This window comes from Symsagittifera roscoffensis, chromosome 6, assembly GCF_963678635.1.
Source record: "Symsagittifera roscoffensis chromosome 6, txSymRosc1.1, whole genome shotgun sequence".
Taxonomy (NCBI): domain Eukaryota; kingdom Metazoa; phylum Xenacoelomorpha; order Acoela; family Convolutidae; genus Symsagittifera; species Symsagittifera roscoffensis.
The window spans coordinates 5,538,836-5,566,684 of record NC_087067.1 but is presented as its reverse complement, the minus strand read 5'-3'; the positions used below and the strand labels follow the sequence as shown (position 1 = coordinate 5,566,684).

General features: G+C 36.1%; 2 protein-coding genes across 5 annotated transcripts in view; one reads left to right on the top strand and one right to left on the bottom strand.

Moving 5' to 3' along the window:
* Window positions 1-27,849, top strand: part of LOC134848905 (transmembrane protein 272-like) — a 230,231-nt gene that overhangs the window by 45,665 nt on the left and 156,717 nt on the right. The window contains exon 1 of one of the 2 annotated variants that reach the window (XM_063866448.1): window positions 25,969-25,978. The exons of the other annotated variant lie outside the window; for it this stretch is intronic. The gene's annotated coding sequence lies outside the window, so the exon portion shown is untranslated. Of the gene's footprint in view, window positions 1-25,968; window positions 25,979-27,849 lie in introns of those variants that run through there. 2 annotated transcript variants of the gene reach the window in all.
* Window positions 16,383-26,453, bottom strand: LOC134848904 (serrate RNA effector molecule homolog). 3 transcript variants are annotated; one of them, XM_063866445.1, is made up of 14 exons: window positions 26,033-26,453; window positions 25,834-25,956; window positions 23,860-24,024; window positions 23,509-23,721; window positions 23,250-23,419; window positions 22,978-23,168; window positions 22,808-22,904; window positions 20,503-20,627; window positions 20,137-20,201; window positions 19,223-20,064; window positions 19,060-19,136; window positions 17,328-17,513; window positions 16,875-17,242; window positions 16,383-16,708 (listed from the first exon to the last, which is right to left on the bottom strand). In XM_063866445.1, exons 2-14 carry the CDS (start codon window positions 25,947-25,949, stop codon window positions 16,651-16,653), a joined length of 2,673 nt encoding a protein of 890 aa, XP_063722515.1. In that variant the 5' UTR covers window positions 25,950-25,956; window positions 26,033-26,453; the 3' UTR covers window positions 16,383-16,650. The 3 variants fall into 3 exon arrangements, with proteins under 3 accessions (XP_063722515.1, XP_063722516.1, XP_063722514.1); XM_063866446.1 differs by having other exon boundaries at window positions 26,315-26,453; XM_063866444.1 differs by having other exon boundaries at window positions 26,285-26,452.

The window sequence follows — 27,849 nt, the reverse complement described above, 5'->3', positions numbered from 1 at the left end:
TCTCGAAAAATAGTTAGCTTTTCGTGACACCAATGAACAGTTTTTTATAATTCATTTAAAAAAAACACTTTGAAGCATAGATTCAGTACATGGTACATACAAGTCATATGGACACTATTAGTTAACACTGCCTGTAAGTCAAACAATAAGAAGCCATCATAGAAGCGGCGTTGTCTAAAACTCGGCAAAAAATTTCACTATGGGCTGGGTAATTTTCGACTTTTTCATAGATTCGGATACAAAATTAGTTCTCCAAGAATAGGCTTCAAGCTAACTGGAGGGGTAACAGCAATCATTATTGCGCAAACGAATCTGTTTTGCTCATCAAAAATTATGTCGTAAAAAACTGCCAATTTTTTCCGACAATAACTGCTTCAGTTTTTCTCTATCGGCCAAGAACAATCCTTCAAGTAAGAAGCCAGTCCGCGTAGTTCTGGTATTGTACTCCCTGAACGTGCAATGTCACACAAAAATCCTATTTTGGATTACTGGTGACATTTGGTGCAATGCTTGATGCTGCACCAGCACGCACCCAGCCGCTTATCAGTTTAAAATTTTCTAATTGAGCTTAACTTGGTACTGGAAAAGAAGAAAAAATTTTCTGAACTTTCGTAGGGGGTTCGCTTAATTTAGCTAAATCTGCTTCGATTTGTTGTGTATATTTAGCACGCTCTGCTTTGAATGATCAATTGCTTAACGAATGGTCGATAGTAAGGTACCCCCATATCCTCAAAAAAGCATTCGTTACCTCAAGTTTGGGTCCTCTGTTTAGCTGGAGTTATGCAAACGAAATTTTTTTCTGAGCTTAAAATTGCTAGAAAATGTCCACTTACGGGTGTAGAGGGCGTATTTGGGTCGTTTTATGAGTCAAAGGATACAACAAGGGCGATATCTGCAATTGTTTGATACACTCCTAAAAGTTTTCACTGTTTCTACTAGAAAAATCGCGTGTTTTTTTTGACGAATTCTCGCAAAAAAGGGCCACGAGAGCTACTTGAAATTTCAATTGAAAACTTTGAGTTTTCATGTGTTTTCCTTTATGTGTAAAAACGAGAGTATTCTATTGCTCACGTAATTCAACTTGATTTTTCTTTTTAAAAAGCTTGAAAATTTAAGTATTCTATCGATTTTCCAGTCAATTGCTCGCGTGTTTTACTTTTATATTCAAACAAAAGACACTTGAAAACTCAATTATCTTTACACAAAAAACTATGTGAATTTTTGTGAGCTAGTGTCACACTTGAAAGAAATTGCTTGAAAGTTCAAGGGTCTTACTTGATAATTTTTCAAGTAAAACACGCGATGTTTCATGTGGAAATATTTTTGATTTTTTTGTGATTTTACACAAAAAATCAAGTAAAAACACGTGAGCAAATTAGTTGAAAATATAAATTCTTTTACCTGAAAATTCAAGTAGCTCTAGTGGTCTTTTTTCCTAAAAAAAGTGTCAATTAAGACCATGCAAAATTTTATATGGACGTTACAAGAGTTTAACAGTATTCCCTATTTTTTCTGGTCGATAGCTTACGTGACTTCTTAGGAAATTTTGTCTGGATAACGTTTTATCTTCGTCTGAAAAAACGCTGCTCTGCCCTGCCTTGCCCCTCATCGCCCAGCCCTTGGCTCCATACGGTGCCCCTCCTCCCCCCAGCGGTGCCTAACCTGCTTTGCCCTGCGTTACCTACCCTGCTCCTCAACCAGCGCTGCCTTACCCTGCCCTTTTTCTTTCTGCCTTTCCCCTCCTCCCCCCAGCGGTGCCTAACCTGCTTTGCCCTGCGTTACCTACCCTGCTCCTCAACCAGCGCTGCCTTACCCTGCCCTTTTTCTTTCTGCCTTTCCCCTCCTCCCCCCAGCGGTGCCTAACCTGCTTTGCCCTGCGTTACCTACCCTGCTCCTCAACCAGCGCTGCCTTACCCTGCCCTTTTTCTTTCTGCCTTTCCCCTCCTCCCCCCAGCGCTGCCCTAACATGCCCTTACTTTCTCTGCCTTGCCCCTCTTTGACCTTAGCTACGCTCTGCCCTAACCTGGGCTCCCTACCCGGCCCCTTTTCGGCATGCGCTTCCTGACCCGCTCATTCTCGCCCCGCGCTACCCTACCCTGCCGTACTCCACCTCGCTGCCCTAATTTGCGCTCCCTACCGCGTTCTTATTCATTCTGCCTTGTGCCTTCGTACCCTGCGCGGCTGCCATTCGGTCTGCTGTCGCACCCCCCCCCCCCTTGCCCCCCTTCGACATGCGGAGCCTGACCTGCCCTTATTCGTGTCCAACAGTGAAGATGGTTTGCAACCACAAGACATAGAAGTTGCTACTTTTACTTTTTTTTACTTTTTAGGCAGTGAAATGGACAAAAACTTTGTCTACAACTACTAGAAAAGTAGCAGTTTGAAAAAATAACGTATCAAGTTAATTTATGATCAAAAAATCTTGAAACAACAGATTTTTTTGTGTTTTTTGTGAAGCTCTGGATCACAAAAAATATATATTTCATTGGGTTTAATAACCATGGCCTCACGATTTTGTTATGGGTGGCTGATTTCAATTTGCTTTATAACAACTTTACTGGGATTCATCTTCCAATTATGGCCCGTTTTTACAGCTTCATCACAATTGCCGGCAAAATTCGAAAATAAGTTTAACACTCATATAATGCGTTCAAAATTTGGCATTGTGAACAAGCTAACGCGCATTTTGCCATAACAACACGTAAAACAACAATGGAAAGAGGAATTCGAATTCTGGGGAAGGGAGATGCGTTTTTTCGATGCGCGCTCCACCCTCAAAATTAGAATATACTGGCGCCAAAGACGCCTTAGAAACATTTTAGGGTCGGTCAGGGAAAATGGATGTAGTAAAATTATCAACTTTTCGTTTAGCAGGGGGTCGAATCCCTAAAGAAAAACGTCCGACCTATCATGAAAAAAAAACTATTTAAAAGGGAAATTTAAATGGGCATAATAGAAAACGACTCGACCAAAATTTGTTTCCCCGAGGAAGACAAACATTCTTATGAGGCTATAAGACAGCAGGGCAACTACGAAGAAAAAGACCAACAAATGCTATTCAACAAAATCTTTCCCGATTCCCAAATGCGGCATTTGTGGATATGGGTGCATTTGCAGGTATGGATTTTTGCTGGTGAACAGACGAAAGTTTCTACTAACACAACTGGGCGAACCTAGCTGTGACATCCCTAATGTTTGAAACTAAAAACAGTTTCAAAGCTGCTTATCAGTTTTTAAATATCCCATATCATTGATTGATGTTTTGGACAAAAGAAACAGGGCTTGTTTCCAATTCTCCTTTTGAATTTCTTGAAATTCAATTTTAAAAATTTATTTACAGCTGTTTTGATGTTCCAAATTGCAATAAATCGTGTCAGCGTGAACAAGTGAACTTTGCTGTTGAAATCTTACGAGATTAGACTGAAAGAGACCTATAGTAGGTACACCCGAATCCAGACCGACCGCTTACCTCCATTCGGGTTCTAGAGTTCTAAGTAACTTTAGAAACTCATGTTTGCAGGTGCATATTCAATATCAGCAGCTTTACTGGGCCGGAAAGTATTCGCATTCGAGCCTATGCCGTCTACTTTTAAAGCACTATATCACTCTGTGGCTGTAAATGGATTACAGGATCGGGTTCAAGTCTTCAACTACGCGGCTATGGAAGCCTCTTATTGTGCGTCATCGGTCAGAGAAGACGGACGGTTCATCAACCCGATCGTCTTCTCTTTTCAAGTTTCTCAACCTATTAAAATGAAAAATTAGGTTTGTACAAGTCCCTCTTTTCGAGTTTCCCACCCCTCATAAAATCACAAAAAGAATGTTCAAAAGTTGTTCACACGGCAACTTAAATACACTTAAGAAATGTTGTAAAAACTTGTTCACCTGTTCACGCTGACACTTTTTAATGCAGTTTATTACATGAAAAATCATTTTAAATATAGTTCCATGAATTAAATTCCAGTAAAAAATCAAAGGGGGGAACTGGGAAAGAGCCGTACAATTGATATAATTACGTTCTTTGCAATGCCTCATCGGTTTTGTTGACAGAATTTCCAATCAGTTTGTGAATAACTTCAATAGTAAATGTGCTCCAGATTCCAAGCAAGAAAAATCGGTCATTTGCATGCGTAGCGTTTTTTGGTGCAGAATTTCTGTCTAAGGCGTTATAATGTTTTTGTAACGCTATAATGTTTAAGGCGTACTGGAAAACTCAATTTACTGACTGCAAATTTTGAATTCTTTGGCAATCCAAATATGAAAATACCTGAAGCAGGCTTGGCTGAAATTCTGCGCTAATGAAAATGCGGGGTTTGAAATTTAAAATTATAAATTTTCCGCGTTGCAAACAAAAATATCAGATGTTTAATAGTATCTTTTTCAATTTGTTGGCGCTCTAGGCTCAAAAGTTTGCTCTAATAACTAAAAGTTTGCTCAATATTGCACTTGCGCACATCAAAAATTTGTATTTGAACACAATTTGTTGTAATTTTTGAAGTTGTGCGCCGCGACTCGTCCAAACATTGCAATCATAAACCATCTCTACTTGTATTTGCGCAATATACGGCTTCGAACTCTCAATATTTTACATAAATGATTTGACCAGACGTCGATAACTATGAATCTCACTGTCGGGAATTTGTTTATTCTTTACCTGGAAATTTCGTTAAATCAGGCTTCTCAGATAGTCGCAAGGTTCTAAAAGGATTGAAAAAGCAAAAAGCTTTAATGAATTCCCGCCCAGGATGAACACCGTTTTCTCCAAAAAAAATTTGAGGGATTTAACTTCTGCAGATTCTGCAGCTTTTGCGTTGTTGATTTCCAGCAAGCGTTTTTCTTCTGACGTAAAAGTTTCAATTAGGCCGCAAAAAATTTCTGGGAGTGAAACATCTGGGTTTAGTCTTTCAGTAAAAAACTCAATGGCAATATTCTCAATAAGCTCTTGAATCGAACAGCTGACGCCAATGTTTGTTTCAAAAACTTTCAAGGCATTAGTAGCGGACGCAGCCTCTTTGCTTTTTATGAGCATTCAATCATTTTTTGGTATAATTCAAAACACCAAAATGTTCGAGTTCGTTCAGGGCATCCGATACTTGATCGATTTCTGCCATTTGGAAAAAAAACTGGTTAAATCTGTAAAATTTTGCTATGGTAATCTATCACATCGTATTTACTAGTCTATCTAATTGAAACTGGCCTGGGCACTAAGTTTTTTGGCATCTGACTTTATTCCAAAAATCTGTCGTACCTGTACTTTGTTGTGTCTGGTCTCGAAAAGTATTTAGCAAGTCGTGACATCATTGAACAGTGTTTTTTGTAGTTTTTGAATAAAATTGTGTTATGAAGATTCAGTACATGGCACATGCAAGTCATATGAACCTTATTAAGTAACACTCCGTGTAAACCTAAGCGATAAGAAGCCAACATATAAGTGCCGTTGTCCAAATCAAATGCCACAACGTTATTAAAAACAATAAAAACTCGGCAAGAAGTTTTACAATATGTTGGGTAACTTTCGAGTTGTTCAAAGTTTGGGGCTCCAAAACAGATCTGAAGTAGAGGCTTCAATCTAACTGATATTTCTGGTGAGATAACAGCAATAATTGTTGCGCAAACGAATCTATTTTGCTCATCAAAAATTTCGTCGTAAAAAAGTGCCACTTTTCCCTGACAATAACTGCTTCAGGTTTTCTCTATCGGCCAAGTAAAAATCTTTCAAGTAAAATGCCAGTCCACGTAGATCTGGTATTGCACCTCCCAAACATACATTCTCACAAAAAACACTTGCGCATTTTTTTTCTATTACTGGTAACATTTGGAGCAATGTTTGAAGCAGCACAAGCGCGCATCCAGTGGCTAATCAATTGATTGTTTTCCAATCGAGCCTTAACTTCAAACACTTCAACTATTAAGTCTTACAGTGCTCAATAATAATAATAATTATTAATAATGTTAAAAACTTAAGTCTCATAAACATATTAATTTTACTCTTTTCCCAACCACCGCACAGCATCTGAATCGTAGTAGGAATTGTTCACAACAAGCCAATTTCCAAAAAATATATATTTTTTGCGGGTTTGAGCATCCGACAGTTCAATGTGACCTATAGGGGAGACGTTCAAACCTAGGAAAGCAAATCAAATTGTCCATCTAGACTTCTGTGGTACTGTAATTATTGCATGCGTTTTGAGGGATGATCAGTTGCATCGATCCTGCCAATACCTAAATCCTGTCAATATCCTGCCTCGCGTCTTTCTATCGTCACGACTGCTAGTTGCTTATTTTGTCCTCTCCTGTGGCCTTAGATTTCCGTGTTATTCCGAAAACTGGTCAGAAGAACTACATGGAATCTGCCACAATACTTTTTCGAGCTGAATGACTTTTTCCTATCATTCATCTGATAGGTAGTTACACAAATTAAGTTGCGGATTGACCCACTTCATCATTAAAGTATTGAGGTTTTATCTTTGCTCATTATTTACCCGCCGTGGACCAAAACCCGAGTTAATAACAGCATCTTGTTAATTTGTTCTTGTTATTTACTTTTTCTACACAAGGATAATGATTTTTAAAACAGGTTATAAACACATGAAAAAAACGAGAGCAGCTATCTCGTGTTTGGAGAATCTTGCTCTCGTGTGGTTACTTGAGCTCAAATACTCTCGTGTTTTTCATGTGTTTTTTCTTGAAATACGAAACACGCCGAGCATTGCCCATATGAAAACATGTGAACAATTTTAAGAGTGTATAAAAAAGAACGCAATAATCAAACATCTTCTGGGAGCTAGGTCTTTTACCAGACCGGCCTTCTACCAGAACAAAATGCAATAACTCAATTAAGATACGTATAAATTAGTGGAAGAGCTGAAAAGGAAGCGGTTAGTAAAAAATTAAAACTTCGCTGAGAAACCGTGAAATCATTGTCTTTAACCAGACATAACGGCGTCAATTCATCTGTCAATCAAATTTGTTTATCGAGTCTGGTAAAAGGTCCGTATTATAACTTTTCTGGTAAAAGGTCCGTCTGGTAAAAGGTCGGTCCCAAATATTCTGCAAGTTTTATAAATAAACTCAAACACGCTGAGCGCAATCTGAAAAGAAACGATTCAAATTAGTTCTTATTTCTAGTTCCGATCAATCAAATTGCTTGAATTCTGCGGCATTTATGCTGGATTGTTCAGTTTTCTACATTGAGGCATTTTATGCGGTAATTGTGCGGAATTATCGCCGCAGATTTATGCCAAGACTGACCTGAAGCTAATATCATTTGAAGGGTTGCGTAGCAGTATTTAGATGACCGCGTATTCCTACTCGTCAGCAAGCAGAAAAATACTGTATGAACCAATCAGAATCGAGACAACGAAGAAATTAATATATGATAATTGCTTATTTCAAAAATTCGCTTTCTCATCTCGATTCTGATTGGTTAATACAGTATTTGTCTGCTTACTGACGAGAAGGAATACGCGGTTGTCTAAATACAGACCGCACTTCAATTTGAAGGTAATAGCCAATTGAGTTATAAGAGCGGTGAGTATTCATAGGTCCCAAAACGAAAAATCAGTCCAATAGGTCCCAAAATAAAATAGCAGTCGCATAAGTCCCAAATCTTTTCAATTTGTCAAAAGACTAAATTAGCCGAGTCTCGGTTTAATGTCGCCGGCTCTAAATTTTGTATAGAGTCATTCCCTTTGGTGGCAAGCTCGCAACACGTTGGCGCGGCTGCGGCGGTCACTATTCTGCAGCTTGAGTTTATGCTGCTTGAACAGTAAACAATCAATCCATAAACTCGTTGGCTCAAATTTCAACCAATCAGAATTCAAGAAGATAAATTTTTGGGACTTATGCGACAGATTTTTTGTTGTGGAACCTATGAATAGTGGGACCTATAGGAATTTACCTATAAGAGCATTCGCAGTTACTTTATTTCAGAAAGGTTTTCGTGTTCTGTAAAAGAAACTGTAACGAACTTTGATTGTTCGGCAATTATGTTAAAAGACGACCTATGCACGGAGCGATCAGAACTGGGACAGTGGACGAGTTGCTACTTCCTGTTTTCAAACAGATGAACCTCAAAGAAGCTATCTTCAAAATGGACATACAAGGATCGGAAGCGAATGCTTTTGCAGGAACACACAGGCTCTTTTTCCACACATTTTATGTATTTTTTCACGGCTTAAATTATGAACATCTTAAGCTAGATTATGCCCTAGTTGACGAGGATGGGCAAAAGTTATATAACTGTTCAAGTTTTTATGCAACCGGCTAGCAATATCTGCAAGATGTGACATCTGCCTTCTGACTTCTTTTCATTCTCCTTGAAGATTCTGACAAGATAGCCGGCCAATAATTGTTTATTAGGGCATGTTCAGGGGCGGATTTCGGGGAAGGGGCGGACAATCCCCCCCTCCCCTCCCCCCTCAGGGGTTCGACGCCATACCGACCTATAGGGTCCCCCCTTTTTGCACTATTTTGAGATATCCATTTTTTGCTGACTGACCTTAAAAATTTTCTAAAGGCGCCTTTGGCGCCAATATAAACTAATTTTGAGGGATTTCCAAAAAATGCCTAAAACGCATTTGATGGCCTGTTTTTTTTTTTTAAACAAAGAGTGATTTGGGAGAGCCCAGAAAAAAAATTTTGTCGATCTAAAAAAAGTTCGACAAAAATTTTCTTAAGGACCTTTCATCATTTCATCAGCTTTTCTCAAAACGAGTATTTCAATGGAGATGAAAAAGATCACTGTAGGAGCTGGCAAGTTTCTCAAAGAAGTGAAAGTATCTGCAATATTGATGGAATGGATAATGGTCACAAGATACATCAGAGACAGGAAAGACTCCATAGGACAACTAGGATACGACGACAACAAGCGACAGCTGATAATGGATATGCTGTCAACATTGAAGCAGTCTTATGATCCATTCTCCGCAACCAGTTTAGCCAAATTGAAATATGCGGATCAGTCGAGGTGGCTACTGAACGTCCTCTTCATCAAAAAAGACTCAAAAGCTCCATACACGAAATAAAAGATAATAATAATAGTAATAAATTGTTTCCAAACGATATCTATTAACAGAGTTATTTATATGAAAATATTCTCGAATATACTCAACAAAAAACTCAAGAGAAAATTAAATGATCAGAGGTTTTTAGAGGGAAAAATGATCAAAAAAACGAATATGTCGTTTTTGGTCCTTCTTTTTCAGAGAAATATTCAAAGAAACGCGCAAAGTGTGAATCTATTTTGTTATTTTTCTACCCATTTCGGTTTTGATTAGCGGCAAAAATCTAGGGTGAAAATATTTACTTTTACACTTGAGTAGATGCTACCCGGGTTGACAAAAAAATGCTTATCATACAATTTCATACTATGAAAGAAAGGCTGCTCATACAATTTCATACTATGAAAAAATTGCCTTTCATACATTTTCATAGACCAAAAGAAGTTGTATGAAAATAGCAACACGCATTATTTCTATTCTACAAAATTTTCTAACAAGCATTTTTTGCCATACTCTCAAATTCAATTACAAGTTTTTTGTCATACTTTTTGACACAAAACTTGTGTAAAAATAGCAAAAGCAATTTTTATGCTAGGAAATTGTATGATAGGCATTTTTTCCTTAAATGAAAAAGCAAGAAAATGTTTCGTCATAATATTTTTTAACCCAAAACCACAGTAACCAAGAATTTCTATGAAAAGGTAACCCAGAGTGTAAGTGGAAGTTACCACGCAGATAAACTTTATTTGGTAATATTAGCCATGTAAGTTAATGTTAACCTTATAGACGGATATACGTAGCTTTTTGTATATGGCTTGAAAAGTCTTACTTTGAAAAATTTTGTGGTTGAGAAAAAATGCCTGCTTTCTCTAAAATTTTAGGTTTATCTTAGCATATGAAAAATATAAAAAATATTTGTGTTTTTAAAAAAAAACTCTCGTTTGATTTTAAGGTTTTTTTTGTGCAAAAAAGCTAAACTAGAATAAGTTATAGACACAAAATATCAAATTCTGCGAGCAAATTGTTTTTGTGAAATGTTAATGATATGAGCACAGAAACGAGTTTGCAATCAAAAAAGGAATAAACATTTTTTTACATCAAAACTGTATTTTTCTGAAAAAACTACATCATATAAACTTCACATATGCTCACGAAAAATTTTTGTGTTTGAACGTTTTTTTTCTGATGCAAAATGGCTCTCAAGTAGCTACAACTGCCACTAATTTGTATTTCTTGATTTTAAACCGATTTAGGATAACTTTCAAAAAAAAATTTAAATTAAAAATATGCTTGTATGGTTGTCATATAATTTTCTTCTGTGAATATTTTATGCCAAAATTGATATCTTCTTAAATTGTATTTTCTAAAAATGATAAGCACTTTTACACTAGACTCCATATATGAAGTTTTATTAAAATTTTTTTCTTGTATGGACGTCAATCAAGGTATTTGCACTGCATACTTGGCTAAAAAATTTGACTGATTGAATTTCTCCTCTAAAAAATTGGCTGTTAACAGTAATGCTGATAATCTAAATTCATTATTTTGGATTAGTATCCATGGAACCACACAGTTTTATATACCTCATTTGAAAAAAACAGGCGGGCTTCACATTGGGGGAGGGGAGGGATGGAGCCGGAGTTCATAGGCAGCAAAAATTAGGACTCCAAAGATTTTGTTCAATTTTGTTGTTCAAAAGAAATCAACGTACGTTTTGATTATTTTACCACAGTTTTCATTGATATTCTACGTTGTGTCCTCAAACTCAATTGAAAATTGAATGTTTTCACCAACTCCGACCAGTGTTTGTTTGAATTTGTTTTTCATTAACGCAAAAAAACGCTTGTTATTCGGAAAAAAAAGGCGTAATAACTCAAATTCAGGCATAAAATTGAGATGAAAAAACTTCCATAAGATTCGTAGTAAGGTCACTGGTGACCCTAGATAAGAAATTGCTGAGAGTAGTTATTCGAACTTTGACCCAAATAAGTTCTAGATTTTGGAAAATTTTTTTTCCAAATTATCCGAAAATTATTCCTGATTAACTAAATTAATACAAATTCAGACTAAACATCAACAACAAAACTTTTCTTTAAAAATGTAGGAAATTATTGGTTGAGTCAAAAATCTAAAATCAAGAGCTTACATTTCCAATGCCGACGCAAGTTTGTCAAAAAGTATTAAAAAAAACTTTAATTAAACGAAAAAAAAAACTCAATCTCATGCGCAAAAAGACACCAGAACCCTCTTTAAAATTACAGCAGATCTCTTGGTGGACACCAAACATTGTTTCTTAGAGCCCATTTATCCAATCGTTGTCCCAAAATGGTTCAAACTATTGGAAAAATATCAAACAAACTTCTAACTATCCGGGAAAAAAGCAAAATAACTAAAAGATAGGCGCAAATTAGACAATAAATCCTTTCTAAAAATTTACAGTAGATAAAATGGATTAACATTGTCTTTTGAATATATCCAATCATTGACTCAAAACTGTGCGAACTATTGGTAAGTTTATTTGCAAAACCCTGATTATTTAGAAAAAGAAAATTACTCAAAATCAGATATGTTTTAGAGACAAGAACACTTTTCAAAAAAAGTGATTACTCTTGGAATCCAATTAACGTCTTTTAAAGCAAATACCTCAAGTCTGCAACCCAAATTAGTTTGGAATACAGAAAAAGTGTACCAAAATTAACCATAATTATCCAGGAAAAAAACTCAAATTAAGGCACAACAATGTCCTTTAATCACTGGTTAAGAGATGAGGTTAACATCCTGTTGAACCCAAATTCGGTAATTAAGTGCCAATATTTTCAATCACCGACCCAAATTTTTCTGAGAAAACTATCACTTTTTTTCAAGAGGTTAGCCTGAAAATCATGGTCTTAAGCTTCACCCGCTAGATTCCAACAACAAAATAAATTTAATCGGTTAAGGAGTATCAAAAACAATCCTTTTTTTAAAAAAGTTTTTTTTTCCAAAAGACTTTATTCGTTTCTTTTTGGCATAAGGAACGACAAACGAGCGAACCAAGGTGAAATGGTGGACGGCATCCTAAATGATTTAAGGAGACTGGTAGTGAGTTCACTTATAACGGATCAATTTGTTACAAAGGTAGAAAATACATCTGTAAAATACATCTTAAGTTTTTGCGATGAAGTAAATGTCAGATTAAAAGAACAATAATGTTACTTCTCCTAAGATTCGATTACAGTAGATAACGGACCGCGCTTTTCATGTCCGCAATACCAACATTTTGCTCAACAATGAACTTTTGGTAATTTTTTTTGGATGAATGTTTTAAATTGCGAGTCAGTGAAGGTAGACTGAAAAACTATCATATTTTGCTTAGTAGAAGTTTTCAAAACAAAATGATGACATCAATGAATATAAAGAATGTTCATTTCAAAGATTACCACGAGGCATACAAAAACAGGCATAAAAAACCAAAAAACAACTTATTTGAGAGTGAAGTTTCCTATTTAAAAAACTAGCATGATAAAACACTCTTCAACTGAACCATTGGAGCTAAAAACCGACAACAATTTTGAAATTTTTTGCAAGCCTCTGAACTTTTAAGTTCGCAACTGAGCCATAGCTATCATACAATTTAAAAAGTAATTGAACGCAAGAAATCAGAAACAAAAACAGACTTATTTATTGTTAGACTTCAACTTTTGAACTTTGTTTAAAAATTTGAAATACATTTGAATTTCAAGAACTTTTTAAGATTGGCTTTTTTATTGGGTAAAATTTACCCAATTTGAACAATCTTAATTATTAAGTGAAAATTTCAATCCGCTGCAAAAACCGACAATAATTTCCTTTTGAAAGTAGATGTGGATCACATTTTGTGTGACCTTTATTTTTTGCTGTTCGATAGTGGCGTTTGCCTTCCTTTCAATAGTGGAGTTTGCCTTCCTTTTGATTTGCGATACCATGCCAAAAGTCAAAAGATAGTGTCTGAAACGAAGAAGAAACCTTGAGATGAAGCGGAGTACAATACAATCAAATGATTGCATTACAAAAATCGTTTTTCAAAAACTTAGGCTAGAAAAGTACTTAAGAAAATTATATATACGACAACAGGCAATGAGAATCAAAGACCGAGCAATAAACAAGGCAAAAAATTGGTGTCAATCCTGGGTAAGCCGAAAATAAATTTTTAAATAACCTATAAAAACATTTGAAATCAGAGTTCGTAAATTTACAAACTACAAAACAAATAAGCGATCATCTAAAACTGGAATTTGTTTGGTTTTCTCAAATTTGTGGTACTGGTGGAGATTGAAATGAATAAAATGGAAAACACCAAAAATTGCTTCCACGCAGAGCCCCAGTTGTTTGACTAATAAACTAAGGGTGAAATTTTTTCACAAAGGCATTTTCGCGAAAAACTTTTTCATCCAAACTTTAAGGTGTAGCCGCTTATACACAGAAGCTTCCCACAACCTCATGTCATACCTCGATTAAACTCTTGATATCAGATTCGGCTGGGTTGCTTTCGAGAAAAGTCAAAAAGGTTCAAAACACGGACAAGAAATCAAAAAATTGATTTTTGGAGGACAACTTTTTTGTAAGAAAAATTCCCCGAAGCCACTTATACCTGGGATTTTTTGCCAACCCTTTCATTTGATTGAACTTGCAATCTCCAATTTGGGGGATCGATTTCGAGAAAAGTTTTAAAAAAATTCAAAAAACAGTCAGAAAAATCAAAAACTTTCCGTTTTCTTGAGAGCCATAACATTTTTGTGCGAAACCTTTTAGGCATATCCTATGATGCAGGGGAGTTTTGCTTAACCAGTGATTTCGGTTGAAACGAAACTCTCCGATTTGGGAGGATAGTTTTCGATGAAAGTTAAAACGTTTTGACTTTTCCGAGGTCCCCAACTATTTGTTCAAAAAAATAGTGCGTAACCGTTTGAGCAGGGGGAATTTCCACAGTCTGATCTTTCTATTGAACCTACATCTCACTCAGATTTTAAGGCGTAAGTTTTGAGAAAAATTAAATCTGAAAATTTGGGTACAATATTATCCCAGTTTTTTTTGAAGGCCGTATTAAGTAGGGTAGCGTAAAAAGAGACTAGGCGTTTATGCAGGAGAGCGAGCGGCTTTTCGAATAGTATCATCCTCTTGCAAATCAAAAAAATAGGTTTCGACAAATATTTAGGAAAGTGAACATACCTGAGCCGCAGCAGAAAGTTGTTTACGGGAAAAAAAATCTAATTCCCGAGAGTACAATTTACTTGCTCTCGTATATGAAAAAAAAATTAAATTAAACAAAATCCTGTTGAAAAAATAGTGCGCTTAACAATTAAGAACAATCTTATTTCAATGCTTATAAAAATCAATTACCTAAAGTATAAGGAGTCGGGATACACATTCATTTCTTTTTCACAGCAAATAGATGAACGATAGGAAAAATTTTGGTCATATGATTCAAAAATGCTTCAGTGCATTTAAAACATTGCTTGAGAACATGCAGCCAAACAACTTGCATTTCCTTCGTTTGCTATAAATAATGATTGAAATGAGTAAATTTAAATACAAAATTTCAAAAAATTGACTGCTAAACTTTCAAACAATTGCCTGAAATATGATTTGCAGAGAACCTACAAAAAACACTCCCCAGCTACATTAAGCTTGTCAAGTATGAATAAGACGCCCAATTAGGAAAGTTCTCGAACCCGTAAATCCAGAAATCCTTGAACTATAGTAACGGTTTTTTAGGTTCAAAAAATTGCGTCAAAAACGTTTCAATAAAAAAAATTACAACTTAGCGTTCGAAAAGTTATTATAGCCAACAAACAGTCAAAGTCAGTAAACACAAGTAAAGAAAACATAAGGATATTTTTTTTGGAAAAACTTCAATTTTCATTTTCCGTGAAAAATTAATGGCATTAAAGCTATTTGATTTTCTAGCACAATTTTTGATTTCAACTTTTTGATGAAATTAACAACTTTAGAGATAACTGATCAAGAGGTAATTTTTTTTTACTTTCCTGGTAAATTCGAAAATAAACTGCTTTCAACACTAGAACTCGATTATGTTTATCATGAACTTTGCATTTTCGTTGTTCCATAATGGAGTTTGCCTTCCCTTTAACAAATCAGAAATTTGAAAATAACGAAAATTTTCCAGTTATTTCTATGAAAAAAATTTCATTAAACCGATTGGTAAAAATACAGCCAATTTAAAAAGTGTGGAGGGAAGTGTTGAACAAGTGATTCCCTTGGAAGGACCTAAAAATAGCTCATTAGGCCAATAAAAACTAGGCCGAAATAATTTATACCGGCTATTTTTTTTAATCGTAACAAAAAATAAAGGAAATACTAAGTCGAGGTAAGTGAAAGTACAAATTGTAGGAGTAAATCAAATACTAGAGGCAACAAAAGAGAAATTCGCGCAGCAAAAAAAAACGATTCCAAGATGTGATAAAATACCCGGCATCAGATAAGCAGACAAATAATTGGCCGACAATTATTTTTGAAACAGTATTTCCCGTTTGAAGAAAATAACAGGCCCTTGTCCAATTCGAAAACAGGACATTTGCGGTCCCAGGCATATTGGTTCATTGCAGGGTAAATTGGTCGAGAACGCATAGAAGTTTGATTTCATTTTGCATCAAGCTACAAGAGATTCTCTCAAACACAATGTTAACCCGAAAAGTCAAAACTCCGGTTTGATAAAGCTTCCTAATCGCAATCGTAAACACAGACGAAGCTTCGCAAACACTACCAGGACCGCGACAAAAGCAGCTTAAGTGCAATAAGAGAAATAGAAAAAATCCTCGAAATAGTAAAAATTCGGCTGTCAGAGATTGGAAGCTGCGACCTAGAGATTTAGAGTTTCACACTCTAACCACGGACGCTTAATAGGCACCAATTACTAGCCACAAATAAACCAGACAACAGATGCTATGCAATTTCCAATGCTTCTGTGTAATTTCCAAATAAATGAATTTTTATTTGTGAGTCAGGTTACAATAAAAGGTGCGTAATAACACACTAAGCTTAACACTAATGAAGTCGCAGTGGGCTTAATAGACCAATTAGTGAAAATAGGACGCAAATGGTACATGCATACGTCGTGTACTGCATATGCATGCTGAATTCTGTGAACATAGTTTTTTACGGGAAAGTCTTGAACCCCGCTGCAACACTTGCTATCGCAAAGAAATAATAAGTCACACCTCGAAAAATCAAATTGTAACTTGAATAAAATTTACTTTTCCAAAAAAAAACGAGAAAAAAATGAATCATCACGACCTATATAAGAGTAAACTTTAGCGTCAATCAAGTTTATAATGGCACGCACTCTACACGAACCTTTGATGACGTAGCAAAAAATCAATTCCGACAACTCGATGAAAAAGATTTCAACTTAAACTAACTTCAACTTCCATTGAAAAACACAAAGAAAGAAAACTGCATTATATCACGTGCATACACAATCAAAAGTTTACTTTTATTAAAACAAGTCTGAATGCCAATAATTATCTTAAATGAAATAGTATAGGTGTTCAGATGAAAAGTTCAACTTAAAAATATCTTCGTCCAGTTTTCAGAATCATCATTGACGTAACAGATGAGGTCAAATCACCGATGTTTGAAAGAATGAGCCTAGTTTAGTTTCATAGAGAGATCACACATCATCATCTGGAGCATCTAGGTCCTTGTAACTCCTCATGTCACGATTGTATCTAAATCGGCAACATGTTAATGCAAAAATTATGTTCAGTAATACTTGAACTGCTTTCATTGATGCCAAAACGAAGCAAATAAAACATGCCATTCAAATTGGGAACTTATAATTCTTAGAAAGCACATTTAAAAGGAGGACAACAAGATTTGAGAAGCCTCACTCACGCTCCTTGCGGTCTTCCATAGCCTCCGGCATTATAGTTGTTGTAGCCCCCTCCAACTCGACCTCTCATGGCACCTCCTCTGTAATTTGGACTATTATACTGCTGATTGTAGCCCCCATAGTTCTGTCTATATCCACTCTGGTAATTCATTCCTCCTCCGCCCTGGTTATCATAGTAGCCACCTCGTCTGTTTTGGTACATGCCACCTTGATTCTGGTTGTACCCAGTGTTATAATCTGTTCTCCCGTAATTTATACCACCCATTCCCACTCCACTGTTCATGGGAATGTCGCTCCTAGCCTCTCTCTTTGGAGCATCTGGGAGTGTCGGTCGATCCGAATCAGCCAAAAAGTTGTTGAAAAATTGTACCTAAAATACGTCAGGACAGTAAACCATTTTGTATTCTAACTTAGTCTTCGTGATTGTTACAGTTCAACTGTTTAACAAAAATTACCTCTTTCTTGGCATTTTCGACTTTCTCTGCATGTTTATTGAAGATGTGCTTTCGAACGAAGTCAGGTCCTTTGAACTTTTTACCGGACAGGGGACACAAAAACTTGTCGTCTCCCAGATCTTTTGTGTTGGCAAGGACGAAGTTTTCGACCTCCGTTGCTTCGTCTCTTTTCCCCAATTTCTTTATCTGTTAAAAAAACGACTTAATTCAACACAGAAAAGCTTCGCTTCGTAAACACTAGCGAGAACACAAAATGCAGCTTTATAAAGTACAATAAGAATAAATAAGCCTCGAATAAGCAAAAATTCGGCTCGACTGAGATTCGAAACTGCGACCGTGAGATTTTGAAACACACACACTAACCACCGAAGCTTACTAGTAAATAGAAGATTAAACATTAGCTACAAATAGAGCAGAGAACAGATGCTATGCAATTTTCAATGCTTCAGTGCAATTTCCAAACAAGTGAACACTTTTATTTGCGAGTTAGGTTAGAAAAAAAGAAGATTCGTAATAACATACTAAGCTGACGCCAGTGTAAAAAGATATTGCCATATATATAAGCATAGCCAATCGAAGATTGGACAACACACACACTAACCACCGAAGCTTATTAGTAAATATAAGATTAAACATTAGCTACAAATAGAGCAGAGAACAGATGCTATGCAATTTTCAATGCTTCAGTGCTAATTCCAAACAAGTGAACACTTTTATTTGCGAGTTAGGTTAGAAAAAAAAGAAGATTCGTAATAACATACATATATAAACATAGCCAATCGAAGATTGGAAAAGAGTAATGAACACAAGTAAACATAAATAAAAACTGACTTTCTTGAAAAAATCTCAACTTTCGAATTTCAAAGAAAAAATAGATAACCTTTGAGCTCTTTGAATTTCCAGAACAACTAACGACTGGCGCTTTTTTTGATAACATGAACCCATTTTGAGAAAACTAGATCTATAGTTAAAGTTTTTATTCCGCTGGGAAACCTTAAAAATAATTAAATAATTTCCACTTTCGAAACTAGAAATCTTTCACAATTTTTCGCGCCATTTCCACGTTCGTATTTGGAGAACGCTATTTACGTCCCTTCCAGCAGATGAATTTTAATTGAACTCAAAAAGTGCATTATAGTTAAGTGCATCAATATTTTGACTTTTTCCTGAAAAAAACTAACAAAAATCAGCAAAACCTATATAAGAGTCTTCACTACGTTCATTACTCTGAAAACATAGCCAATCGAAGACTGGAAAAGATCAATGAACGCAAGTAAACAAAAAACAAAGGCTTTCTTGAAATCTCAACTTTCGAATTTCAAAGAAAAAAATGGATGTCCGTGAAGATCTTTGAATTTCTAAAACGATTAATGATTGGCGCTTTTAACATAAACCCAACTTGAGAAAACTGGATTACCAGGTTAAAATTTTATTCCGCTGGAAATCTTAAAAATAAATTCCACTTTCCAAATCGTTCACGTTTTTTCGCGCCATTTTCACGTTCGTTTTTTGGAGAGTGCAATTTACGTCACTTTCAGCAGATGAATTTCAATTGAACTCAAAAAGTGTATTATACCTAAGTGCATTCATAAATGCATTAATATGTATGAATTTACATCTGTAGTTATTAGAGACTTTTCCCGAAAAAAAAATCAACAAGACCTATATAAGAGTCTTCACAACGTCCATTACCCTTAATCATTCGGATTGTTGATGGTAAATTTTGACTTACGTCTTCTTGGCTCAGTTTTGTTGAGGTTGCGAGCAATCGAGCCATTTTCTGCTCAAACGACTTAATATATTCTTTCACTAAAACAAAAGCAAATTTACCAAGAGCAACAACATCAAAGTCTCTTAAAATCATGAAATGACTCTTAAAATCAGGCAATTTTTACCTTCAGTCAGCTTAACAATGTTACTCTGCAACACTCCTCTTGCATGCATCATCGAGATCCTAGATGGCATATCATCTTCATTTGGATACTCAATGGTTGCGTAGAAGTCAATACTATGCACTATTCTTAGGTACAGAATCAATTTGTCCAAAACTTTCAGGAGCTTCTCATCTCGATCGAGAACTGCTTCGTCTGGACCTGGTCCAGTGCCGTTGCCAGTGAGTCCAGCATTGCTTGCAGCGAGACCTGCAAGAAGTTCCTCCTCCTCCGCGCTCACTTCTTCAATCAAATAGTCAGTTATATGCTCAAGCAAAGGATTTGTGGATTTGGTAACATCGGCTGAAGCGCTGATCTGAGGAGCTGCCGGTTCTGTTGGGTCTTGCTTTTTCTCTGGTGAATTGTTTTCAGTCGAGGAGTTCATGTCTTGCTTAATTTCTTCTTTGGGCTCAGTTGTCTCCTGTTTCCATTCGACCTCACTTTCCGTTTGGTCTTTCTTGTCTTCGTCCAGTGCTGAATCAGATTTGTCGTGCTTAGTCTCACTCTGCTCAACTGGCTTCAATTCTTTCACCTTTTCTTTCTTCTCTACTACTTCAGTTTGCGGAGGCACGTATAAGCCGCGCTCGCAATCTAGTTTATGAACTAATTTCGCCGCTAGTTTCAGATCGGCTCTCACAACGTCTTTGTAAGCAGTGATTCCATTCACAGGTCGAACTCGGAGCTGAATGCTTTTGTTAACCAACGTGGCTAATTCCTGGTCCTGTACTTTTTCATTGTTCAAATGCCAGCATATCTCTTTAATATTCACATCGTGCTTGAAGGTAGCGTAGACTTTTCGAAAGAATCTAAATCCAAGAAGTGTGTTTAAAACAAATCACTCTAGAATACTAGCATGTCGGAAAGCATTTGATACTCACTTCTTTTCAGGCAGCGCTTCAGTAAACGCGAGCCTCAGGAAACCGGGTGAAGCTTGGATCATTTTCTAAACAATCATAAAAAGGCAACTAATCAGTTGCTAATGTACGGGAAGGGTAGAATTGACCGTCAATTTTGCCAAATATGCCATTTTTGGTGCCAATGTTACAACCGAAATTTGTTCATTTTTGCAATATGGTGAAAGAAAGATAACCAAAGGAATAGGGAAAGCGTAAATTTTTTTGGCCATAAAAGTCCATTACTTTGTTTTTGAAATCTGTTCCCATCTCAAATGTCTACTTGCCCATCTGCAATGAATTTCGCCTATTCCTATACCGTAACTAGCAAGCTCAAGATAACCAATATACCTCCTCCAGTTCTTGTCGGGTTATTTTGGGCGGAAGTGCTTGAATAAACAGCGACACTGTCTTGTGCAGGGGCTTGGGCCTGTTGTCGACTTTGTTGCCAATTTCGCCGTCTTCACCACTTTTTTCTGCAGAAACATTAACACTTCGGTTAAGTATCGGTTTATTGTATAGAATCTCGATCGGATTTCGCATGCACGGGTTAGAAAACTTTAAAATTTTCTGCTCTTGGCTCTGACAAACAGATTGAGCAGATTCACTAGTCCAGAAGTTAGCCAACGATAGTTAAAAAAGAACAATGAAACAAAAACCATATTTCAAATATCTAAAAAGCACAGAAACTTAGCCAGCAGACAGTTGGACTTAATGAAAGCAAGTAAACAGAAAAAAATACTGACTTGTTTTTTGGAAAAATCTGATTTTCCGAGAAAAAAAATAGAGTGCCTTAAAACACTTAATTTCTAACAATTTTTGATAGACAATTTTTTGATAAATTCGTCTCATTTAAAACTGAATTATAAGGTTGAATTTTTATTTCGCTGGAGTCTGATAATTAAATTCTATTTTCGATAAAAAGTCAATCACGTTTTTCGTGACAGGTACATGTTCGCTGTTCGATAGTTGTTTGCCTTCCTTTTAACAAAAAAAAACTGACCAGAACTTTCAAAGGGAAATCAAGTCACACTACAAAAAAGCTCTTGACTGCTCTTGAAAAAATCATCAGGAACTGTTTAAGTCTCAATTCTTTCATTGACCCTTAAAAGACGAGAAAATTTGTAACAATTGCGGCAATATCTGCATTATTGGCATATTACAAATTCGTTGCGGCGACGCCTGAAATTCAATTTAGACATTTGCTTTCGAATGTGTAAACAGAGGTGACGCTAAGCGTTGCATCACTTGCGACACAACGCAAGCGCAGCATTGCAGGCTAGCGTAAAGAAAAGAGACGGAAATAACAAAATCAAATAAAAAATTGAAAGATAGCCAACTGACAGTTGGAAAAGAGTAATTAACGCAAAAAACACTGACTTTGTTGAAAAAATTGCAACTTTCGAATTTCAAAGAAAAATATAAATGTCTTTTAAGTTCTTGGAATTTCTAGAACGATTTATGATTCGCGGTTTTCTGATAACATTTAACTAACTTGAGAAAACTGGATCAATAAGTGAAGTTTCAATTCCGCTGGAAATCTGAAAATTAAATTCCACTTTCGAAACTACAAATTGTTTAAGTTTTTTTTCGCGCAATTGCCACATTTGGAGAGTGTTATTCAACAAACTAATTTCAATTGAACTCAGAAAAGCTTATATACCTAGATAAACAAGAAGGTGAGCTAAGGAACATAGCCCACAGGCAGTTAGATAAGAGTCAATGAGCGCAAGTAAACAAAAAAACTCACTTCTGAAAAAGTCTAAGCTTTCGAATTTCAAAAAAGAAGCCCTTAGAGTACTTTGAATTGCAAGAACAATTAATGTTTGGAACTTTTTTGATTGAAAATATTGCAATTTGAGCAATTGGATCAAAAATTTTTTTTATTTCGCTGGAAAATTTTGAAAACTAAATCCCACCTTCGAAATTAGAATTCGATCTTTTTTTTCGTAACCTTTACACTTGTGCTGCTCGATAGTGGAGTTTGCCTTCCTTTAACCCAAAGAAATGAACTGAACTAGAAAATTCAAAACGCGAATCTGAAAAAAAGGAAATCATCGCGACCTATATAAGTCTCATATTGATCGAATCTTAATAAATATCCAACGTCAGGGCTAATAATTTAACAAATTACAGAAATAAATCAAAAACACTACAAGCCGACAAAACATAAGCTGGCAAACGAAAGTCTGACAATTGACTTTTTCCCGTTGCGTACACTTAAAAACAAAACTAAGTCCCGCCAAGACTCGAACCCTATACCTTAGGTTTTAAAAGCGACCGCGAGGCAAAAGTGGAATGAAACTCGAAGCTACTACAGTTCAGTAATAACGCAACTTCAATTTCCTAAGAGATTTGTACAAAAAGTTGTTTTCGGGAAAAAAAAAACATTCTATTTATCGGAAAAGTCGGAAATCAAATTTTAACTCTTTACTACAAACCACTAGCAAAAAAAAAATTTAAATAACAGCATTCACTAAGTTCATTGACTCTTAAAAAAGGCAAAAAATGCAGTATTGTATTATCACAAATCAATTGAAACGCATACGAATAGCTCGCCGAGCAATGTAGGTTATTGCATTCAGCTTCGGTTAGGTAGGTGACTGTTACTACCAACCGCGACCCCTGACAACTCGTTAAGTTGGCTTTTGCTCACCTTTGTGTGACTTTTTCTTCTTCTCTTCTCCTTCATTTTCAGAATCAGAATCTTCACTTGAGCTAGAGGAGCTGCTGGACTCATCGTCACTTCCCTTCTGTTTGAAATAAACACCATGCATATTTTTATAGACCGATCGAGTAGTATTCAGTAAGCAAACATTGATTTACCTTTTTGTTAGGAGTCGAGTCGCGACTGGAACCACTTGCCTCGCTCTTTTTTCTCTTTTTAGACCTCTTCGCCTTTTTAGCCGGCTTTGAAGCAGCACCGTCTTTGTCTTTTTGAGTCGTCGCCAACTCTGTCTCGTCCATATCAAGTGCTTCCAAGTCTTTCTCATCCCCGCCTTCCATGTAGATCACAGCTTAAATATATCGCGCACAATTTAACAATCCGTTCAACTAGTTCCTTGTGTCATGTCTTTCTAAGAGACAACAATACTTACCAGAATCCAAAAGCCTAGTCAAAGCTTGATCTTTGTTCAAATCAACCGTTAACTCGGGATCATTAATAACACTTTCCAGCTTCTTGAAAGCTTCCAAACGAACAGCATACGCTTTGAGTTGGTTCGCCTTATGCGTTTCACATACATCTGGGTGATACTTCAGTTGGAACCTACAAGTTATTATTGAGTTAATGCCAATTTATAATTGAGTTAATGCCAATTTTATAGATTCTCAAATTATTTAGCTGCAACTAATTACCATTCCTCGTCCTTGTGCTGTGAAAAATACTCTGCAATTTGTGTCTTTTTGAAGTCGAGTTTATACTCCTGGTACTTGTTGATTGCATCATCATCGCCTACATCATCGTCTAAGTTTGTAATGAACTGCTTGAAGCTTTTCATCGGCGGCTGATGCGTAGGTGGGGACATCGGCTCGTCGAACTTTTTATTGGTGTCATCATTCTCAGAATCCCTAAACCGATTTGCTCTAATCAATAAGGATTGCAAATTTAGGAAAACGCTACCTACACGTCAATTGAATTATGTTTTAAGATGCTTTAAAGTGATGGTTAAAGAGTTCCTTGGTAATACAATTACATTGATACGCTACCTTCGCATTCTTTTCTGTGGTGGACTTGCATTCGGGTACTCTCTTGTCTGGCCACGCTTGTGAATGAAGTCCGGCTGTCGACCTTGCTGATTGTATCCGCCATAACTCATGTTGTTGTAGTTGTTGTAATTCCCCCTCGGCACAAACCCTCCTCTTGGCTGTCGACTAAATAATTTCAGTTTCCGATTAACAATTATTCCAACGACCTTTTCCCCATAGCTAATGATTTAAAACCTTACAAAAAAATCAGACTCAAACAGTCAGACGCCACGCTCTGAAGCAGCTTCATTAGAAAATTGCCTTATTAGTTATACGCTAGGCGCCAATGCGTAGAGTCAAATGAAAAAATCCAACTGGCTATCTATTAATTGGGGTGTTCCTCGGAGTTCTGTGTTGCATCCACTCCTTTTTCTAATTTACATTAATGATACGCCTCGCGTAGCCGAAATATCTGAGTTATTTGTTTGCAGATGATACGAACATTATTGCATGCAGTCCAAATCCAAGCGATTTAGTTCTGATTTGAATATCTATGCGTGGCTAGACTCGAATAAATTAACAGGAAACACAGCTGAAACTTTGATAAATTCCTATTGTAAAACTCAAGCTTCCTGTCTCACCATTTCTCAAAGTAATGTCATTTTTTTTCTCTCTCAAAGCATCGTGTACACGTTTAGGTATCATACTGAACAAAAATCAAATTTCGCATGTCAAAATTTATTCTAAATTAGGGAGAGTGGTGTAATTCCTAATGAGACTTCCATGAGCGGTATTGTATTGATTAAATAATGAATTTCAAAAAACCAGCCTGTTCTAGAAAATAATTAAGCTCATCGCTTCTATAATCGTAGATCAAAGCTACTTAAGCTTTTAAGCGAGAACCGTTAAAGGCCTGATAACTTCAGGCGAAAGAGCAGTCGACAATTTTGTTTTTAGAAAAGACAAATATAAAAACAATTTTATTTTAGGAAATTCGTAACTTGGTCGCTTTATATTTGATACCTAACTTTTATTAAGGTTAACCCTGTTCAATTAACCCTTTAGATGCGGTCAGAAATTCCTTAAGGCTGCGATTCTATGCCGAAAACTTGGCCGTCTAAATCCTTCTGGTTTTTGAGAAATCGCTGTTTTTACAATCTATCAAGAAAAATTTTGATGCTAATTAACAGGAGATAAAAGTTTTATTCCTTGTCCATTTTCAGAGTCGAGTAAAACGTGCCTAAATATTAAGCAAATTTGGTGCTGCGATAACTAAGCCGACACAAATCAGACAGACAGGAGTCCGACTTAAGATTTTAAGACTAGCGGTCAATTTTCCGGTTTGATAACGCTCGTTAATCGCAAGCGTTAAAACATCAATGCACTGGCAAAAATTGAAACACTTAATATTGCACGGGACAGTCATATTCTTAAATAAGTAACCCCAAGTTTCCGTAATTGCAATATCTTTATGACTGATATTACTCATGGTCAAACAACAGTCCGATTGCAGCTTGTATTTGTTTTAACCACTCGCATCAAGAGATTATATGCATTTTCTGGGATCAAACTTCGCAACGTTTTTAGAGGGACGATACTTCATAACAAATACTGCTTAGTTTAGCTCTTCACTGGAAACAATAAATGCAAAAAAAACGGTATTCGCTTCGCTAAGATTGTTGTCAACTAAAAATCCTATTGCAAAAACATGTTTCAAGAATAACTTATTGAAGAAACGTAACCCTTATCGAGTTTAATTTTAAACACATCAACACTAATCATCTCCTTTTCATAATTATCACTTCCAGATCAAAAAAAATCCAAGGATTTTGACTTGAATATGCGATGACAGGACTCCTCCCGGTAACCTCGAGTACTATGAAGAGAATAACTTTGTGCTACTTGTTAAAGACGTGCTACTCAGGTGTAGCCTGAAGCATCAAGGTAAATTAAATTCTTCACGCGCAGATATTTCTCAACTTTAACATCACTTACTTCTGCCAATTACCATCAGTTCGTTGCTGCTGCGGCGGCCTCTGCCCTATGTCATTTCGTTCTCTTCGAAATTTGTCTCGAGAGCGAGCATCAAAATCATCTTCACTGTCACCCATCGGTTATCTAATACAAAACCTTATTAAATGATGCAATTACATTGAAAACGTGACTTTCATGACCGTTAATTTTGATCACTTACAATCTTTTTCACCTTAAAGCGCTTAAACTCCCAATTCAATAAACCATAATAATAGTATAACTTTTTCATTCTCTCTTTTGTCATTGAAAGTTTTGTCAACTTTGTATTTTACACAAATTCAATATTTGGAATCGAATTTAACGATAAATTTTGCCATCTTTCAAATTCAGTTTTGTTTCGTTTTAATCGGTTTGCTGCTTATACAACTAACGGTTCGTTCTGAATTAAATTTAAGTTGAACAAAAAGATTACCAGTTTTTAATATAACTTCTTTATACCAACTCAATTTCCTGAAACGACCCGGAAAGTGAACTTTTTCATGTCTCCCGAAGAATCAAAAGCTTGCTCAGATTGAACAAAATTTTTCACGATGTTTTTTTGGAATTCATAAAGCAATTTTCATTAGAAGAGAAGTTTGGTACGAATTTGTTCTGCACTGTATAAAATTTCTTCTTCTTGAAGTTCAAATAAAAATCAGCGAAAAAATTCTTACTTGAGTTGTGACTTTTTTCGAAATTTTGTAAATTCCAAATTTCAAAAATAAGGTCGAATAAGAAAAAAAAGCACGTGCAATACACGCATGTGCAAAGTAGTTGATGTTTTTGCCTTCTAATTTCTACACTTTGAAAGAGAAAAGTCTAATTTTTTCTAGTATATCTCCTGGTGAAGGCTTTTTTTTGCCCCCAACGAGTAAAACTTAGTCATGAGTCAACAACAACTGACGGAACCTCAGTTACCAATTACTCATGAAGTGCTGATTGAAACGGAGACAAAATTTAGAATGCGGTAACAGCTAACAAATCGACGGAAGAAACAAAACAAATATAAATAATCAAAATCTTCACCCTATCCTCGAGAGGAATTGTCAAGTCAGCTGAAAATCTGGCGCAGGCATATCGAAGTTGTGCTTCCGATATACTCAATGATGACAATCTCAAAAACAATAACTGTGACAAAAGATGACCGCAGACTTCATACACTGACAGTTTTTGCTACCCTCAAAGCAGAGCAATTTATGACCAGCATCAAAAGCGAAGGAATCATTCTACTTAACAGGACGGTATTTCCAATGGGATGCTTTTGTAACATTCGTCTACTGCAGTCACACATGAGGCTGAAGAAAAATAGGCCCTATAACCACTGGCTCAAGGGTCAGGGACACTATCTCTTGTGTTTTTCTACCTCAAGAACGGTCGGAGCCAGTTCGGTTCGTTTGTGACATGAGACTACGACCCGTTACAGCTTAAAGGCTACTACTAAAATATCCCCCCACTCTAGAATTAGAAACGTCCCCATACTTAGGTCTCTAGATACCCAAAATACATGAACGCCGTTAAAAACCGGGTTGGAACAATCCGTTAAGTTGCTTTTTTATTAGACAGTGGAACTTTGATCAATTTCAGATGGATCAACCTAAAACTCGCCTTACCTCAACATAACAATCATAAAACACACTCTAGGAATTTAAATTTGTACTCACATAGTAGCACGCTCAAGAAGTGGGAAATAATCCAGTCGGTAGTTAACTCAAGAATTAAATAACGTAACTAAATGAGTCTAATGTTTTATAGTTTTAACAATGAGAACGAGTTTATACTCTAGACAATAGTTTTCTTGTGAACCATTAGGACACTCAAGCTGTCCACCTTTCCACCGAAGGTTCACTCTAGTCCAGTTCCGAATAATACTCCAGTCGCTATAATCCAATTCGAGGGAATGCTCTCGTCTCTGTCACAGATGGGACAGCTCTACTCTCGATTATTATAGTGATGGAAATTGCGAATAGCAATTTCCTACTGCTTTTTCTTACAACTTTC

What these genes read in the sequence shown, in the direction of transcription:
- LOC134848904 (XM_063866445.1), bottom strand. Translation starts at nt 25,949, where the DNA reads ATGGGTGACAGTGAAGATGATTTTGATGCTCGCTCTCGAGACAAATTT. An exon ending in ACTGATGGTAATTGGCAGAA is followed by an intron (nt 24,025 to 25,833) that starts GTAAGTGATGTT and finishes GAAATTATTTAG; the next exon opens with TCGACAGCCAAGAGGAGGGT. An exon ending in TCGAAAATGCCAAGAAAGAG is followed by an intron (nt 17,243 to 17,327) that starts GTAATTTTTGTT and finishes GACGTATTTTAG; the next exon opens with GTACAATTTTTCAACAACTT.